Source organism: Pristiophorus japonicus, chromosome 14 (genome assembly GCF_044704955.1).
Source record: "Pristiophorus japonicus isolate sPriJap1 chromosome 14, sPriJap1.hap1, whole genome shotgun sequence".
Lineage (NCBI taxonomy): Eukaryota > Metazoa > Chordata > Chondrichthyes > Pristiophoridae > Pristiophorus > Pristiophorus japonicus.
The window spans coordinates 71562554-71579863 of NC_091990.1; the positions used below are offsets into that span (position 1 = coordinate 71562554).

At 47.1% G+C, this 17310-nt stretch overlaps 1 protein-coding gene across 2 annotated transcripts in view; it reads left to right on the top strand.

Moving 5' to 3' along the window:
- LOC139279948 (SITS-binding protein) overlaps window positions 1–17310 on the top strand; it is a 153714-nt gene that overhangs the window by 33629 nt on the left and 102775 nt on the right. For both annotated transcript variants that reach the window (XM_070899294.1, XM_070899295.1), the window contains exon 2: window positions 16870–17041. In XM_070899294.1, coding sequence (XP_070755395.1) covers window positions 16870–17041 — 172 coding nt within the window. The remainder of the gene's footprint in view (window positions 1–16869; window positions 17042–17310) is intronic.

Sequence of the window (17310 nt, forward strand, 5' to 3'; positions counted from 1 at the left end):
AAAAGAATGACTCCGACACTTACAGCTCCGGCAGAAGTTTCTTTAATTCGCTTGCTAGCAAGGGGTAGGTCACACTCAGTCAAGGGCTGAAAATGGTACAGCTTCACAAGATATTTATACAGTAAAACCTAAGTTATGGCCTCTCCCTGTGTATTGCTCTGTCTCACAGTCAGTGAATACAGATAAAGAGTTAATTACTATATCCTGGTCCTGACATGGTTTACAGATATTTCCTTTTGTCAGGGTTATCAGTTGGCCAGCCGGCCATTACTCCATGAGTCATAGGTAATGGGCTATCACCTGTCTTGTATTATGTCAGGATTGTTCAATTTCCTGGTCAGTTTATCGTTTACATCAAAAGGATGAGGTCTCTACAAGAGATAGTGGCTGGTGGAATGGAGTACATAGGAAAGGTGGGGTGACATGGAACTGGTGTCGTGTAGACAATAGAAGAGCACCATGGGGTGGGGGGTACTTGTCTCAGCATGACTTGTCTCCTAGCTGTCTGATGGCCATCAGCCATCTCAAACCAGGTTTAGCTGTTTATGCAAGCTGACTGCTAAAAAGCAGAAAGTCCTGGAAAGACCAGGACTCCATTTTGATATATATTGCAAGAGGCACACAAATACCATATGGTATCAGCTTAGATAAAAATACATTTCCACACGCCCCTCTCTGTGAAAACAGACGCAAAGTATTCATTAGGAACCATACCCACATCCTCCGCCTCCATACACAGATTACCTTTATGGTCCCTAATAGGCCCTACTCTTTCTTTAGTTATCCTCTTGCTCTTAATGTATTTATAAAACATCTTTGGGTTTTCATTAATTTACTTGCCAACATGTTTTCATGCTCTTTGCTTTCCTAATTTCCGTTTTAATTTCAACCCTGCACTTTCTATATTCCTCTTGGGTTTCTGCAGGATTGAGCCCTTGGTATCTGTCATAAGCCTCCCTTTTTTTCTTTATCCTACCCTATATGCCCCTAGACATCCAGGGGGCTCTAGATTTGTTAGTCCCACCCTTTTTCTTTAAGGGAACATACTTGCTCTATACCCCCACTCTCTCCTCCTTGAATGCCTCCCACTGCTCTGACACTGATTTACCTTCAAGTAGCTGTTTCCAGTCCACTTTGGCTAAATCACATCTCAGCTTAGTAAAATTGGCTTTTCCCCAATTGAAAACTTTTATTCCTGGTCTATCTTTGTCCTGTTCCATAACTACCCTAAATCCAACTGAATTATGATCACTAGAACCAAAATGCTCTCCCACTGATACCCCTTCCACCTGCTCAGCTTCATTCCCTAAAACTAAGTCCAGAACCGCCCCCTCCCTTGTTGGGCTTGTTACATACTGGCTAAAAAAGTTCTCCTGAATGCATTTTAGGAATTCTGCATCCTCTATACCTTTCAGACTAATTTTATCCCAGTTAATATTAGGGTAGTTGAAATTCCCTACTATTACTGCCCTATAGTTTTTGTACTTCTCAGGAATTTGTCTACATATTTGCTCTTCTATCTCCTTCTGACTGTTTGGGAGTCTATAATACACTCCCAGCAGTGTGATCGTCCCTTTTTTGTTCTTCAGTAGTTCTCATAGTACACAGAACAGTCAGTGTATACAACACAGTAAGTATATCAGAGTCAGAACATATAATACAGAAAGTGTATAACAGTCAATGTATACAACATCATCAGCATGTAAAACACAGTTAATATCACAGCATCATAGAATGATACAGCATGTGGATAGACTGGAGAAGCTGGAGTTGTTCTCCTTACAGCAGAAAAGGCTTAGAGGAGTTTTGGTAGAGGTTGTTCAAGGGTTTAGATAGAGTAAATAAAGAGAAGCTGTTTCCAGTGGCTGTGTGGTTAGCATTTGGAATGCACTGGCTGATAGGGTGGTAGAAACAGATTCAATAGTAGTGTTTAAAAGGGAATTAGATAAATATTTGAGGGAGAAAAGATTGCAGGGATATGGGGAAGGAGCCGGGGGGTGCGACTAATTGAATTGCTCTTCGAAAGAGCTGGTGCAGACTCGATGGGCCAAATGGCCTCCATCTGTGCTGTATCATTCTATGATGCTATGATATTAACTGTGTTTTAGATGCTGACTATGTTGTATACATTGACTGTTATACACTTTCTGTATTAGATGTTCTGACTCATATACTTACTGTGTTGTATACATTGACTGTTGTGTGTACTATGTCCGATGCACAGAGGGCCTGAAATTCATCAAGGTGTAAGGTCTGCCCATTTCTCGGTGGTATTCTGGCAATGCACGGTTTAAAACCGTAGGAATAACGCCGAGACCCAAGTCCACTCATTTCGTCAAAATGTATTCGCCGGTTTGCGAGCGGTATGCAGCATTATAGTCGATCAAGATCGACTTTCTTCTTGATGGATGGCGCGGCACTGCACATGCGCAAATTTTTTGGGGGCATTTTTTTTATAGATGCTTTTTCCCCGCAATTTCGGGGGTCAGGGGTCACCTTCGCATGCGCAGAGAGTTGGAGTCGCGGGAGGGAGCGTGAGAAGGAGCAGCAAAGTATTCGATGGTTGGTTGTTTTCATCAGAGATTCCATAGTCAAATAATATTAATACAACATCAATAATAATAATACATATTTTATAAATAAAAAATCATATAATAAATATAATGGAAATGCTGAAAAAGTCTAAGCGCAGGAACATCGAGAAGGACTGGACGTTGAGGGCACCCGCCTTCGATGAGACGGAGCTACCTGCCCTGCTGGCGAATATCACGGAGAGATACTCCGACTTAACCAAGGGTGGTCGTGGAAAGCCCCCGCGAAAGCTGTATAACAGAATATGGGACGAGATCGGGGAGGTTGTCTTCTCCACAAGTACAATGGTACGCACCGGGGAAAGGTGTCGTAAGAGGTGGAACGACCTGGTGAGGGTCGCAAGAGTAAGTAATTATTTTATTTATGCACCTCCCATGTGCCATGTACAATGTAAATGTAGGTTCAGTGTCACATGGATGATGTTATTTAACCCAAGGTTACTGCGATGTAGTTGTGCTTTCAGGCAATGACAAGAGGATCAACGCAGTGTTTTGGTGTGTGTGTATGTGTGTGTGTGTGAACCTGTGTGTATGTGATGTTAAATGGTTTGAAGATTTTTACTTTCATTTACTTTACGTTCTGCAGAAAAAGACATCTGCAATAGCAGCGGATCAGCGGCGTAATCGGGGAGGACCTCAATGCAAGAACCCTTGACGGAGATTGAGATCCGTGACCTGTCCTGGTCGGGGATAGCAACTGTGCCACCACTGGCGTTGGAGCTGACCCACTCACACAGAATGGTCAGTTCAATACAATCCCCAGTCTGTGTTGCAGTCCTGTCATGTCATGTAATGTAACTGTAACTGTAATCTTGGCCAATGTAATGTAAGTTTATTGCACTGTAATTTTGGGCTCATGTGATATACTGCAATGTTGGGTGCATGTAACGCAATGTATATATGTATTGTCTGTCTGTGATATGTAATGCAGTAATGCTGCAGTGGTGGGCATTTAAGTCAGACTGCCTACGTCACTGTACTCATGTAACCCTGACCCCTCCCCTGGTGCCACGCATTTTTAAATGTTGTTTTGTACTTCCAGACTCAGAAGATTCAGACTAGACCTCCGCAGAGAGACCAGACGAGAGACCCATTGCCTCCACCTCTGGCGTCACCCAGCCCTCTCCCAACTTCCCCCCTGCCAGAGATGAGGAAGAGGACGAGCAGCTGATCCTGGAGCCAGTGGAGGTGGGGGTGGAGATGGAGGAGGATACACCAGTTCCATCTGGGCCAGCTGGAACATCCTCCACCACCGACTCTATATTCCGTGGATTCCCCCATGGCACCTCTGATTCTGCGGGACCAAGCGGTGCGCAACAACGCACCCCCAGTGTTGCAGCGCCTTTGCCGCAGCGACGGAGGTTGGTGCAGCAAAGGTCCATTGTTGCAAGACAGATAGTCGCGTACCAGGACTTGGTGTGTCTGTCACAGACCAGCGTCGACATAGGTTGAGAGCTGCTCAAGGCCATGGCTACAATAGCTGGAAACATTGCGGCGCTATCAGAACGACAGTCGGAGAATATGTCACGTCTGATCACCGCGATGGAGCGAACTGCCGACTCCATCGATGCCATGCGGCAATCGACAGGATCGGGATATTGCGCGGAATCCCCCTGTGCCATAGTGGTGGGAGCATGAGCTTCTCTTGAGGCCCCATTCATTGCGCCTGCAATGTCTCAGCTCCAACGACAGCAACAGCACTCTGGGTGCACTGCTGCATGTCGCCACGGGGAGGTTCGGACTTGGGGGCAGTGGGAAAGGGAAGGGCGGGAGTAAGAAAGTGGGGGGGGTGAGTCCGAAGGGTGCGGGAGTTCGAGGACAGTAAAGGGTGCTTCGTTGTATAGTCAATTGTTAATTTAAAATAGTTGAAGCTTGATTTTTTTTAAATGTATTTAAAGTTGTTAAAATTGTTAGTTTTTCAAAGTTATAAGTTTTACAATTGTTCTATATTTGTTACATAAACGTTTCAATTGAATTTAAGCACTCTTGTACAGTGTCAAACTTTTGAGGTAAATGGTCATCAGGTTCCCACACACTGCAGGAAAAGATGAAACGCAGCTCTCCACATTCAAGCAAAGTGTTCATTTATGAGCTGCTGACGTAACAATTTTGCAGTGGCATACGCTCTGCGAGCCCTCTGCTGTGGAGTTGGGGGGGTGGTAACATGGGTTCATCTGGAAGCTCCTCTTCATCCTCCTCCCCCTCATTTTCTTCTTCCTCCTCAGGTCCCGCAGTCCCCTGTGGCAATTCCTGTCCCCGCCTGATTGCTAAATTATGCAACATGCAGCACACCACTGTGAACTGAGCAACCTGCTCAGGGTGGTATTACAGCCTGCTTCCCGAGTGGTCCAAGCATCGAAAGCACTGCTTCAGCACTCCAGTTGTCTTTTTGATAATATTACGTGTGGCTATATGGTTCTTACTATATCGTTGCTCGGCTTCAGTCTGAGGGTACCCTTTGTCCCCAGCATCCAGCATTTACCTTGTGGCTCAGACTTCAACAGGTCAGACATGGTGCTCTCACATGTGCGCATCATGAATGCTTGCTGGAAAGTAGGCATTCACTGCCATTATGCGCTGCGTATGGTCGCAGACGAGCTGCACGTTGAGGGAGTGGAATCCCTTACAGTTTCAGTACACCTCTGCCTCCTGTAATGGTGCTCGCAGGGCAATATGGGTACAGTCAACAGCACCCTGCACCTTGGGGAAACCGGCAATGTGTGCAAATCCCAAAGCCCTCTCACTCTGTGTCCCCCTGGTCATTGGGAAGTTTATAAATTCCATCCGGCGTGCATACAGTGCTTCGGTTACCTGTCGAATGCAGTGGTGAGTAGCGTACTGAGAAATACAGCATATGTCCCCAGCTGATGCCTGAAAAGAGCCACAGTCACCTTCACCTTGACAGAGAGTGCAGTAATGTTACTGGGCTGCAGGTCTGCCTTAATGAGCTGGCAAATCTCATTGATCACCTCTTTTCAGAAGCACAGCCTTCGAACGCACCTACGACGCAGTCTCCAGAGAATACAACCGCTACACCAACAAAGACATGCCGATCCAGGCCAACTTCACCAACCTACCACCAACCCGTTTTAAATCTAGAACACCATTTTGGACCCTTCAGCGATCTCCTCTCAGCCTTGTGACTGATGGCGAAATACCTGGAAGAACTGCGACATATGGAATGGATTCCTTATAGAGGACCCCACAGTACAACCTGAAGGCTCGTAAACAGTGGACAACCATCAACTGCCTCAGAACCGGTCACGGTTGATGCTGCCACCTTCTCCATAGATAGAAGATTAAAGCATCCCCATCATGTGACTGTGGAGCTCCTAATCAGACCCTGGAGCACATCATCGAGCACTGTCCTCAGAGGGAATTTGCAAATTTGCAGGCAGCCTACAAGATATCCACGCTGCTATACCGGAAGCTTTTGGCCTGGATATTTTACTTACATATTGACATTTGATTTGTATTTTGCTACTACCATACGAAAGAAGAAGACGACTGTTTCTGGGTTCAAATGGATGTTAAGGCACATGTGCAATTATTGGAATTGTCCCGGATAGCTCCTAATTGATGATTCTTTGTTACAGTTTTCTGATTTTTATGGCAGGGTCTTGGTGAGAATGAATAAATTGCAGTGTGTTGGCAAGGTGCTTGACCAACATCCCTCCCTCCACCAACTGCATCAATTGGTCATTTATCTCATTGCTTTTAGTGAGATCTTGCTGTGCGCAAATCAGCTGCCTTGCTTACACAGCAATTCAAAGTAGTTCATTGTATGTGATATGCTTTGGGTTGTTGCTGAGATGTGATAAGGTGCTACATTAAGTATAGGTTTTATTATTGTATATTGCCCTCCTTTGAATATTTATTTTAGTCACTTTTTATATATCATGTAAATATCCTGTTAAATCTGAGATGCGTTGTCTATATCTGTGTACCAGTTCGTATATTAGAGTCAGCACTTAGTGTGAGTGAAAAGTGGATTAGTGAGCCATTGAAAGGTCAGGATTTAATCTCTACCAGAGTTTAGCAGGTTGTAACTGGCACTGACACTTCCAGAAAACAGAGAGAACATTGATGTAGGGCTCAGACAGAGAGGATCGATGCTCAGTGACTGAGCTTCGCACCGCCCACAGTTCTCACTCTGACTACAGAAGCATCGCCATCATTGAGAGTTAGCGGGTGCTGGAAGCATCTTGTTACTGTCGCCCACTCCGAGCCCTGAGAGTGTGAGCAACGGTCACCTCCCTGGTGATTAATACCTTTGAGTTTGTCTAACAGGCGATGCAGAAAAGCCCACTGAGTCAAATTCTTCAGCCCTAGGGTACTCCGACTTCCTTTGCAGAGCCATAAGACATACTGTAATTGCAAGAGGCCTTGTTATTGTAGGAAGGCTGGGGAAGGGAAGTCATGCGGAATTGTTTTGATCTGGCTAATCCACAGGCCAGGAATCCGGTTAACTGAGGCAGTAACAAGGTGAGGGATTGTACAGCATGGCTGGGCACCCACTGAACAACTGCACAGAATTCAAGGCAGCACGGATCACAGCCAAATGCTGCCAAGACAAAGCCCATCCAGGTGCTCACCCTCTCCGCAGACAGCAGAGATGTACGAGGAGTGGTGGGACATGGGTCTGCGTCTATTGCCTTCAGCACCTCTGAGTGCCCTACCTCGGGCGCAGCACAGCAAGGGAAATATTGAGCTGAAGGCGGGTCTCCCTATCTCCCCCCCTATGCGCCCCCCCCGCCCCCAGCATCCAGACCACAGCAATGGAAGGAAAGGCAGGAGGAGCTTGATCACTGGCGTGGGACAGGACGCTCCTGTACCACCTCATAGCCAGCTCCGAGCATCATTTGCCGTGGAATGGGAAGGATTAAAAATGCACACTACAAACATTTCGGGCCATGGTGGAATTGGAAGGAAATTATGAATAGAGCAATCAATTTTTCGAATTCATTCTCAGGATATGGGCAACATTGGCAAGACTTGTTGTTCATCCCTAGTTGCCCAGGGAAGGTAATGGTGGCTCTTCTATGATACAACTGAGTGACTTACTAGTCCATATCACAAGGCAGTTTTAAGGCAGTTAAGAGTCAACCACATTGCTGTGGGTCTGGAGTCACATGTAGGCCAGAGCGGGTAAGGGCGGCAGGTTCCCTTCCCTAAAGGACATTAGAGAACCAGATGGGTTTTTAAGACAAGCCAATAGTTTCACGGTCACTTTTACTTATACCAGCTTTTTATTTCTAGAATTTTTATTAAACTAAACTCAAGTTCTCAAACTGCCATGGTTGGATTGACCTCACTTTCTCTGGATTAGTAGTCCAGTGACATAACCAGGACACTGTCGTACCCATGGTGCTTATAGATTGTTGTGTCCTTGGATGCTCTAATAATGACTCCACGAGGCAATGTGTTGTATTTGAACTGTAGTGACCTTAGTCCTTTATTCACTCCAGGGTGAGGATCACACCTGGTGGCCTGCCTTTTATACTAGGCCAGGCACACCTGTACAGATAACCTACAAGTCTCCCACTGCTGTGCCCTCTGGTGGCACACCTTGTGATAGTACCAACAGTAGCCATGTAGGATACATGACATCACTCTCTCCTGAGCCTTTAGTGCAAATCGCCTCTGCATTGATTGTGCTCTGGGCTTAGCTCTATGTGGGCTCTGTCTGATTGACCCTTGGCAGGTCGTTTCAATCTTCGGTGAGTGGTTGGTGCAGTAAAGTGCTGATGGTTGCTGTTTGTGTGTGTCCCTGACCACTCCATTCTCCCCCCCCCTCCCCACACACACACACACACACACACACATATATAGATTATGCCAGAGGCTCATTGCATTCATATACATTCAAGTTCAGGAAAACAAGTTTGCATTACATTTGTGGTTCCGTTGTGAGACAAACACATTAGATTGGTGAGATACATTATCGATGCAGTGACCGGTGCGGAAGGACAAACTAGTTCCAGAACTGCTGGATGGTGTCCCTGCAGTCTGGTGGCAGCGTGGTGCCCAGTGCTGGCAGTGAGAACTCAGTTGGCTCAAGTTGCCTGCTCTTGGGGCTGTTGACGTAGTTCCTAGCGTCCGGCCGGTTCACAGATGCCTGTGACCTCCCTGTCCTTTCTTTGCGCCCTGGGTCACTGCTGCTCCCTAAGGAGCTGTCATCTAGCAGTGCACAAGGAACTGCTGACTTGCTAGCCTGGGCGTTGTTTTGGTTTGGGATCCTGGCTGGACCCGGTCCCCTTTGCGGGGACTGTAACAGGTGACCTTTCGTTTCCGGGTATGGCCTTGGTGGAGATGGGGTCTGGGGGCTGCGCCTTAGCACAGTTTGCTCTTTCAGGCTCATGGCGGTTGGTGCCATCAGGTGCCTGAGAGGTGGAGCCGATCGCGGGGTATCGATACCGGTGCCATTGCCCTGCTGAGGTCGCTTACTCTGCAGCTCGTGTGTGTTGGCTGCTTGTGATCACACTCCATGGTGCAAGACTCTGGTCCCCGGGACGCAGGCTACAGCATTGGGTAGCTCGCTGGACCTGTGTGCTCCCGATGGGTGTCTGCCTGCTGCATTGGCTGCGTGCAGTTGAAATCCTACATAGCACAATTTTTCATTCCTTATTGTGGATACTCTGTAGCTCCGATCGCGATTGCGCGACTTTTCCTCGCTGATTGCATGTACACAATTCTGATCGTCAGTTACACATTTTACATGATCGCACAACTTTTCCTTGCTTATTGCATGTACACAACTCTGATTGTCAGTTACACATTTTATCTCGAACTTACATTGCTTGAGTGTGTGGAACTGTCCTTTTAATTGTGGTGGGTTGCAGGCTTCCTTTAAGAGAGCCTTGCTTTCTTTACCCCAATCCTCTTCTCTGTTTGGTGCCACGTGTTGCTCCATCAGTGCTGCACCTCGTGGTCTGGCCGAGGCCATCTTTTTCTTCAACGCCTTGCCTCGTGGTTTGGGCGCCATCTTTCCTCCATCCATGATGTCGACTGCGGTGATCCTCTTCTCCCCGGGTTCTGCCACCAAAGCTGGGCAGTCACCTTTGGATCCGATTTTCTTCCTCCGGAGTTCTGCCACTGGAGCCTGGAAGATGCGTTCGGGTCGTCTCAGCTGGATCATCTCCACGCAGTCGTGCTGAGCGGTCTGTGCCTCGGGTGCTGTGCTGGTCTGCTCTCTGGTGCCAGATCCAACCTCAGGTGAGGGCTTGCTTTGCCTCCAAACGTGGAGGACGTCGATCGCTGGCAGGGTGAAGTCTTCCCACTTCCAATGGATCTTCTCCATCCACCTTCTGCTGAGCAGCGTTGGTCCATCACCTGCAACAATCCACAGAGGTAACTTGTGCACCGCGCCATTATGGAGTACATTTACATTCGCACTACCAACGATTGGGATAAGTTCACTGGTGTAGGTGCACAGCTTTGCCTGAACCGGGACCAACTTGGGTCATTCAGCTTGATTGCCCCATAGCCTCTCAAAGGCTTCTTGATTCATTACTGACTGGCTCGCCCCCATGTCCACTTCCATGAAGACTAGAATGCCATCTATCTCGACTTCCATCCTATCGGGGAACACTCGGTGGTGCAGGTAAACATACTGTATACCTCATCGTGGGGCTGAGCTGCCTCTCTGCCTATATATTCAAGAGGGAGTTAGATATGGCCCTTACGGCTAAAGGTATCAAGAGGTATGGAGAGAAAGCAGGAAAGGGGTACTGAGGTGAATGATCAGCTATGATCTTATTGAATGGTGGTGCAGGCTCGAAGGGCCAAATGGCCTACTCCTGCACCTATTTTCTATGTTTCTATTGTTTCATAATCCGCGCTTGATTCATGGTCATCTGCAGACTCTTCATCGACACAGAGTCATATTTCTCTTACACATTCACTGGAGGTGGCCCTTTGTGCTGCAGCCCTTGCATACAAAGTCTTTACAGTGGCACTGATGAGCCCTGTGATTCCCTCCACAACGCCAGCATGGAGCTACTCGATTAGCCCCTCTCAGCGGACTCTGAGTTAAGGGACTCGGGGGGCCTGTCCTCTCTCCCCAGAGAGGGTTCGCATTCTACAGTCCAGCCTCTAAAAGGCACCACTTGGTGCACAGTACCTGCCGGGTTTGAGTCCTGAGGAGGAGTCATCTGCCTAGAGCCGCCGGTCGAGGTCACGAATGCCTGGCTCACGGAGATGGCCTTCTGCAGTGTGACTGTGGTATCCGCCGACAGTAGCTTATGAAGAAGGCCCTCATGGCCGATTCCAATGACAAAAATGTCCCACAGCACTTCGTTGAGGTGGTTGCCGCAATCACACGATGCCGCCAGCCTCCTGAGGTCTGCGGCGTATTTCGCGATTTCCTGGCCTTCGGGCCGTCGGTGGGTGTAGAACCTGTGCCTGGCTGTGAGGATGATCTCCTTGGGCTTGAGTTGCTCATGGAATAGGGTCACCTCGTACATCTTGGTCGTTGTCTTCGCTGGTGCCAGCAAGTCCCTGACGAGGTCATAGACGGTGGGCCCACAACTGGTTAGCAGGATAGCTCTGCGCTTATCAGCCAGTGTGGTCGGATCATCTCCTGCCAGGTCGTTTGCTGCGAAGAAGTGGTCGAGCCTCTCCATAAAGGCTTCCCAATCATCACCATCTGCGACCTGCTGCAACGTACCAAGGATAGCCATTTTCGCGTGAAAGTTTGTAATCTCATCGCCAATTGTTATGTCCTTGGATGCTCTAATAATGACTCCACGAGGCAATGTGTTGTATTTGAACTGTAGTGACCTTAGTCCTTTGTTAACTCCAGAGTGAGGATCACACCTGGTAGCCTGCCTTTTATACTAGGCCAGGCACACCTGTACAGGTAACCTACAAGTCTCCCACTGCTGTGCCCTCTGGTGGCATACCTTGTGATAGTACCAACAGTAGCCATGTCGGATACCCTGACACAGATCCCCTCCCCTCCTCTTCACTCTGCCATTCTGCACTCCAAGGATTGTATTGGATTGTATATGCCGACCATGGATGTACTTCATGTGTAGTCACTGTGAGATTGTGTAAGATAGACTTGTTTACCTGATGTACTTTCAATAAGGTTCACACCGTGTACATACAGCCTGGCACCACTAGAGGGTGCAACTGGTGGAGACCAGGGGTTTCCTGGTGGCAGGGCCTTGTATAAAAGGCTGCACACTATGCTTGCACGTAGAGTTTGTATTAAAGGACAAAGGTCACTGCAGTTCAAGTACAACACATTGCCTTGTGTAGTCATTCATAAGTACACTATAGACATAAGAGAGGAGTCCTCCAGGAACAATGGGAAGGGAAGACAGGCTAGAGGCAGGAAGGATGAAGCCGGTCGCACCACTCGGCTACAGACTCCAAGTAGTCGCATCGGTCACCAGAGAACCAAGGGCCTGTCGGCCCACAAGTTCTACCAGCAAATCTGCATGGTGGTACCATGCATCTCCGATGAGGTTACAGTCTGGATATCAATCCGGCTATCTATTTTCAAATCATTACTTTTCACGTTGGACAATTTCATACACAAAAAGATAGTGAAGACTCCCAATCCCAGTGGCTCACATGGTCATATTACAATCAGTGCAGCCTTCCATAGAGCCCTGTAGCACTGCTCATAGTTCAGTGGGGGATTGCCTGCTGGAAGCAAGTGTGTGACTGTTAGGTGAGGTCTGCATCAAGCTTTGATTGCTCGTCTTGTCAAGTAGCCTGTGAACACTAGATTAAATGGTTGGGGGGAGTCTATGATAAGGGAGAGTGTACACAGGCTGCGGAAGGGGATTGAATGGGGAGTGAAGAGTCCATGATAGGGGAGAGTGTCATCATCATAGGCAATCCCTCGAAATCGAGGAAGACTTGCTTCCACTCTAAAAGTGAGTTCTCGGGTGACTAAGCAGTCGAATATGGGAATTACAGTCTCTGTCACAGGTGGGACAGACAGTCGTTGGAGGAAAGGGTGGGTGGGGAGACTGGTTTGCTGCACGTTCCTTCCGCTGCCTGCGCTTGTTTTCTGCATGCTCTTGGCGATGAGACTCGAGGTGCTCAGTGCCCTCCCGGATGCTCTTCCTCCACTTAGGGCTGTCTTTGCTAGGGTTTCCCAGGTGTCGGTGGGGATGTTGCATGATATCAAGGAGGCTTTGATGGTGTCCTTGAAATGTTTCCTCTGCTCACCTGGGGCTTGCTTGTAGTGTAGGCATTCCAAGTAGTGCGCTTGCTTTGAGAGTCTTGTGTTGGGCATGCAAACAATGTGGCCCGTCCAACGGAGCTGGTCGAGAGTGGTCAGTGCTTCGATGCTGGGGCTGTTGGCCCGATCGAGAACACTAGCGTCTATCCTCCCAGTGGATTTGCAGGATCTTGCGGAGACATCGTTGGTGGTATTTCTCCAGCGATTTGAGTTGTCTCCTATATATGGTCCACGTCTCTGAGCCATACAGGAGGGCGGGTATCACTACAGCCCTGTAGACCATGAGATTAGTGCCAGATTTGAGGGCCTGATCTTTGAACATTCTCTTCTTCAGGCGGCCGAAGGCTGCTCTGGCGCACTGGAGGCGGTTTTGAACTTCATCGTCGATGTCTGCCCTTGCTGATAATAGGCTCCTGAAGTATTGTCGCCATCCTCCTCCTGCTCCACGATGATATGCAAGCCATGATCCTGACCAACAGATCCACCACAGGATCCAATCCACTTCCGGACCAGTCAAGCAGGGCTGCTTCATCACGCCAACCCTCTTCTCGATCTTCCTCGCTGCAATGCTGCACCTCACACTCAACAAGCTCCCCGCTGGAGTGGATCTAAACTATAAAACCAGTGGGAACCTGTTCAACCTTCGTTGCTTCCAGGCCAGATCCACGACCGTCCCAACCTCTGTCGTAGAGCTACAGTACACGGACGACGCTTGCGTCTGCGCACATTCAGAGGCTGAACTCCAAGTCATCGTCAACATCTTCACCAAGATGTACAAAAGCATAGGCCTTGCACTAAACATCTGTAAGACAAAGGTCCTCCACCAAAATGACCCTGCCACACAGCACTGCCCCCCAGTCATCAAGATCCACGGCGCAGCCCTGGACAATGTGGACCACTTTCCATCCCTCGGGAGCCTATTATCAGCAAGGGCAGACATCGATGACGAGGTTCAACACCGCCTCCAGTGGAAGAATGTAAATGGGCTATGGCAGGAGATTAAATGGGTGGGTGGAGTCCATGATAGGGGCGAGTGTACATGGGCTGTGGAAGGAAATTGAATGTAACTTCTATGTAATCTATGTCAGCGATTTTCAACCGGGTGATCACAGCCTCCTAGGGGTCGGCGAGAAGGTTTCAAGGGGTCCGCCAAATCTTCAGATTGTTTCTAAAAAGATTTCATGTTGACTTCCTATTGCCTTATATTCAATGACCATCAGGGGTTTTACTGTCAATGATGTGGATATAGGAAATTCAGAGGTGAAATTAAAAAGGATATTAGGAATGCTAAGAGAGAGCATGAAAAGTTCTTGGTGAGTAAAATCAAGGAAAACCCAAAGATGTTCTATAAATATATTCAGAGCAAGAGGATAACTAAAGAAAGGATCTTAGAAACCACGAGGGTAATCTGTGTGTGGAGGCAGAAGATGTGGGTATGCTTCTTAATGAATACTTTGTGTCTGTTTTCACAAAGGAAAGGGGCAATGTAGATACTGCTATCGAGGAGGACTATGAAATTCTGGACGAAATAGACATAGTGAGAGAGGAGGTATTGGTGGGTTTGGCAGCTTTGAAAGTGAATAAGTCCCCAGGTCAGGATGAAATGCATCCCAGGCTGTTGAGTGAATCAAGAGAGGAAATAGCAGAAGCTTTGACCATCATTTTCCAGTCCTCTTTGGATTCGGGCATGGTGCCAGAGGACTGGAGGACTGCTAATATGGTACCCTTGTTTAAGAAGGGAGAAAAGGATAGGCTGAGTAATTACAGGCCTGTCAGCCTAACCTCAGTGGTAGGAAAATTATTGGAAAAATCCTAAAGGACAGGATAAATCTACATTTAGAAACACATGGATCAATTAGGGACAGTCAGCACGGATTTGTTAAGGGAAGATCATGTTTGACTAACCTGATTGAATTTTTTGAGGAGGTAACCAGGAGAGTCGATGAGGGTAGTGCATACAATGTAGTGTATATGGACTTTAGCAAAGCTTTTGATAAGGTCCCACATGGTAGACTGGTCACAAAAGTAAAAGCCCATGGGATCCAGGGCAAAGTGGCAAGTTTGATCCAAAATTGGCTTAGAGGTAGGAAGCAAAGAGTAATGGTTGATGGCTGTTTTTGTGACTAGAAGGATGTTTCCAGTGGGATTCCGCAGGGCTCAGTACTGGGTCCCTTGCTTTTTGTGGTATACATCAATGATTTAGATTTGAATATAGGGGGTATGATTAAAAAGTTTGCAGATGACACTAAAATTGGCTGTGTGGTTGATAATGAAGAGGAAAGTTATGGGCTGCAGGAGGATATCAATCTACTGGTCAGGTGGGCAGAGCAGTGGCAAATGGAATTTAATTCGGAGAAGTGTGAGTTAATGCACTTTGGGAGGGCTAATAAGGAAAGGGTATACACATTAAGCGGTAGGCCACTTAGAAGTGTAGATGAACAAAGGGACCTTGGAGTGCTTGTCCACAGATCCTGAAAGTAGCAGGCCAGGTGGTCAAGGTGGTTAAGAAGGCATACGGAATGCTTGTCTTTATTGGCCGAGGCATAGAATATAAGAGCAGGGAGGTTATGCTTAAATTGTATCATACACTGGTTAGGCGACAGCTGGAGTACTGCGTGCAGTTCTGGTTGCCGTATTATAGGATGGACATGATTGCACTGGAGAGGGTGCAGTGGAGATTTATGAGGCTGCTGCCTGAAATGGAGAATCTTAGCTATGAGGACAGATTGGACAGGTTGGGTTTGTTCTCTTGGAACAGAGGAGGCTGAGGGGAAACTTCATTGAGGTGTATAAAATATTGAGGGGCCTGGATATAGTGAATAGCAAGGGCCTATTTCCCTTGGTGGAGGGGTCAATTACAAGGGGGCATAGTTTTAAGGTGGTTGGTGGAAGGTTTAAAGGGGATTTGAGGGGGGGCTTCTTTACGCAGATCTGGATCTGGAACTCGCTGCCTGGAAAGGTGGTAGAAAACCTCACCACATTTAAAAGGTGCTAGAAACCTTCACTACATTTAAGAGATGGCTGGATGGGCACTTAGCATACCGAAACCTGCAGGGTTACGGACCCAGAGCTGGTAAGTGGGATTAGACTGGATAACCTCTTCTAGGCTGGCGCAGATACGATGGTAAGTACTTCAAAAACAATTGTGCTGTTTTGTTCTAAATTGTTGTCATTGTCAATTTAGTTTCAAAAATTAAAAAAATTAAAGCGTTGTTGTTTACTGTTTATACAAGGTTTCATCAAGGTATCGGTTCGATTGTTTAGAAACATAATAAAATATTAAATGAGTGTCATCATAGTATCAAGAGAACATAAGTTGAGATGCATACTCAGTATAGTGCCCTGTGACTTAGCTCACTAATGTAATTTACTGCAGGATGTGAATGGGAGTAGGGAGTCCATAGCCGGGGTACTGTCCTTAATCCGTCCCTGTAAATAAGGTTAAATATCTGTGCTGCAAATCAGTGATTCCTTCCCAATATGTATATCCTGACCTTAACATGCCACAACTCATCAAATCTTTGCACAAGTTATTTATTGTTTGAAAATAAGCTCTATCGAAAAATAAAGTCAGTTGTTTCGATCTAATGATGCTGGAGATGTTGGTACCTGGCATGGGGAATGTTCCAGAACTATCACTAAATAATGCCAATGATGGTGCTTCTGGATCCCACATTTCTGTTTATTACGATATCTGGGGGCTGAGGTGCAGTTACAGTGCAGTTGTACCAGAATCATATGCCTGCTCTTTATAAATGAACTGATAGTATTGTTCCATATTGAGGGAGTCTTTCTTCCAGGTGAACTGTTTGAAGGATGATACCATTTGTACTGAGACTTTACAAAAGTAATGGATCACCTTTCATAGAATCATCGAGCACGAGCCAATTGGTCCATCGTGTCTGTGCTGGCTCTTTGTTTCACTATATAACTCATTTTTATACAGAAAGAAATACTTGTGTTGTGTTACAGGGGGTCTGGAATTTTATAACATGGAAGGGGAACCTCCAAAGCATCAAGGTTGAGAACCCCTGATTTATGTAAAATGAAATTGGATTCTCTGTGATTTGTTTCCAGGATTGTTTCTCCATGGTGAACGTGTCGTGGTATGGAGGAGGAAGCATGCATTCGCAGTACTGGCCCATAAATAGTGCCGACATTGACTCTCAGCCATTCATCATCAGTGACCTGCAGGACACACCAACAGGGTATGGATCTGTGTTAGAGAGGTACTTCCTTGGATCAACAGGTGGGTGTGTACAGTGGCACTTTACGCAAATTGAACTCTTCGAAGAAATTTGAGCTTGAGCTTAAATCTGGGCTCCAAACACTGCCCTGGCCAAATAAGAATAAGAACACAAGAATTAGGAACAGGAGTAGGCCATCTAGCCCCTCGAGCCTGCTCCGCCATTCAACAAGATCATGGCTGATCTGGCCGTGGACTCAGCTCCACTTACCCGCCCGCTCCCTGTAATCTTTAATTCCCTTATTGGTCAAACAATGGATCACTGTGACAAT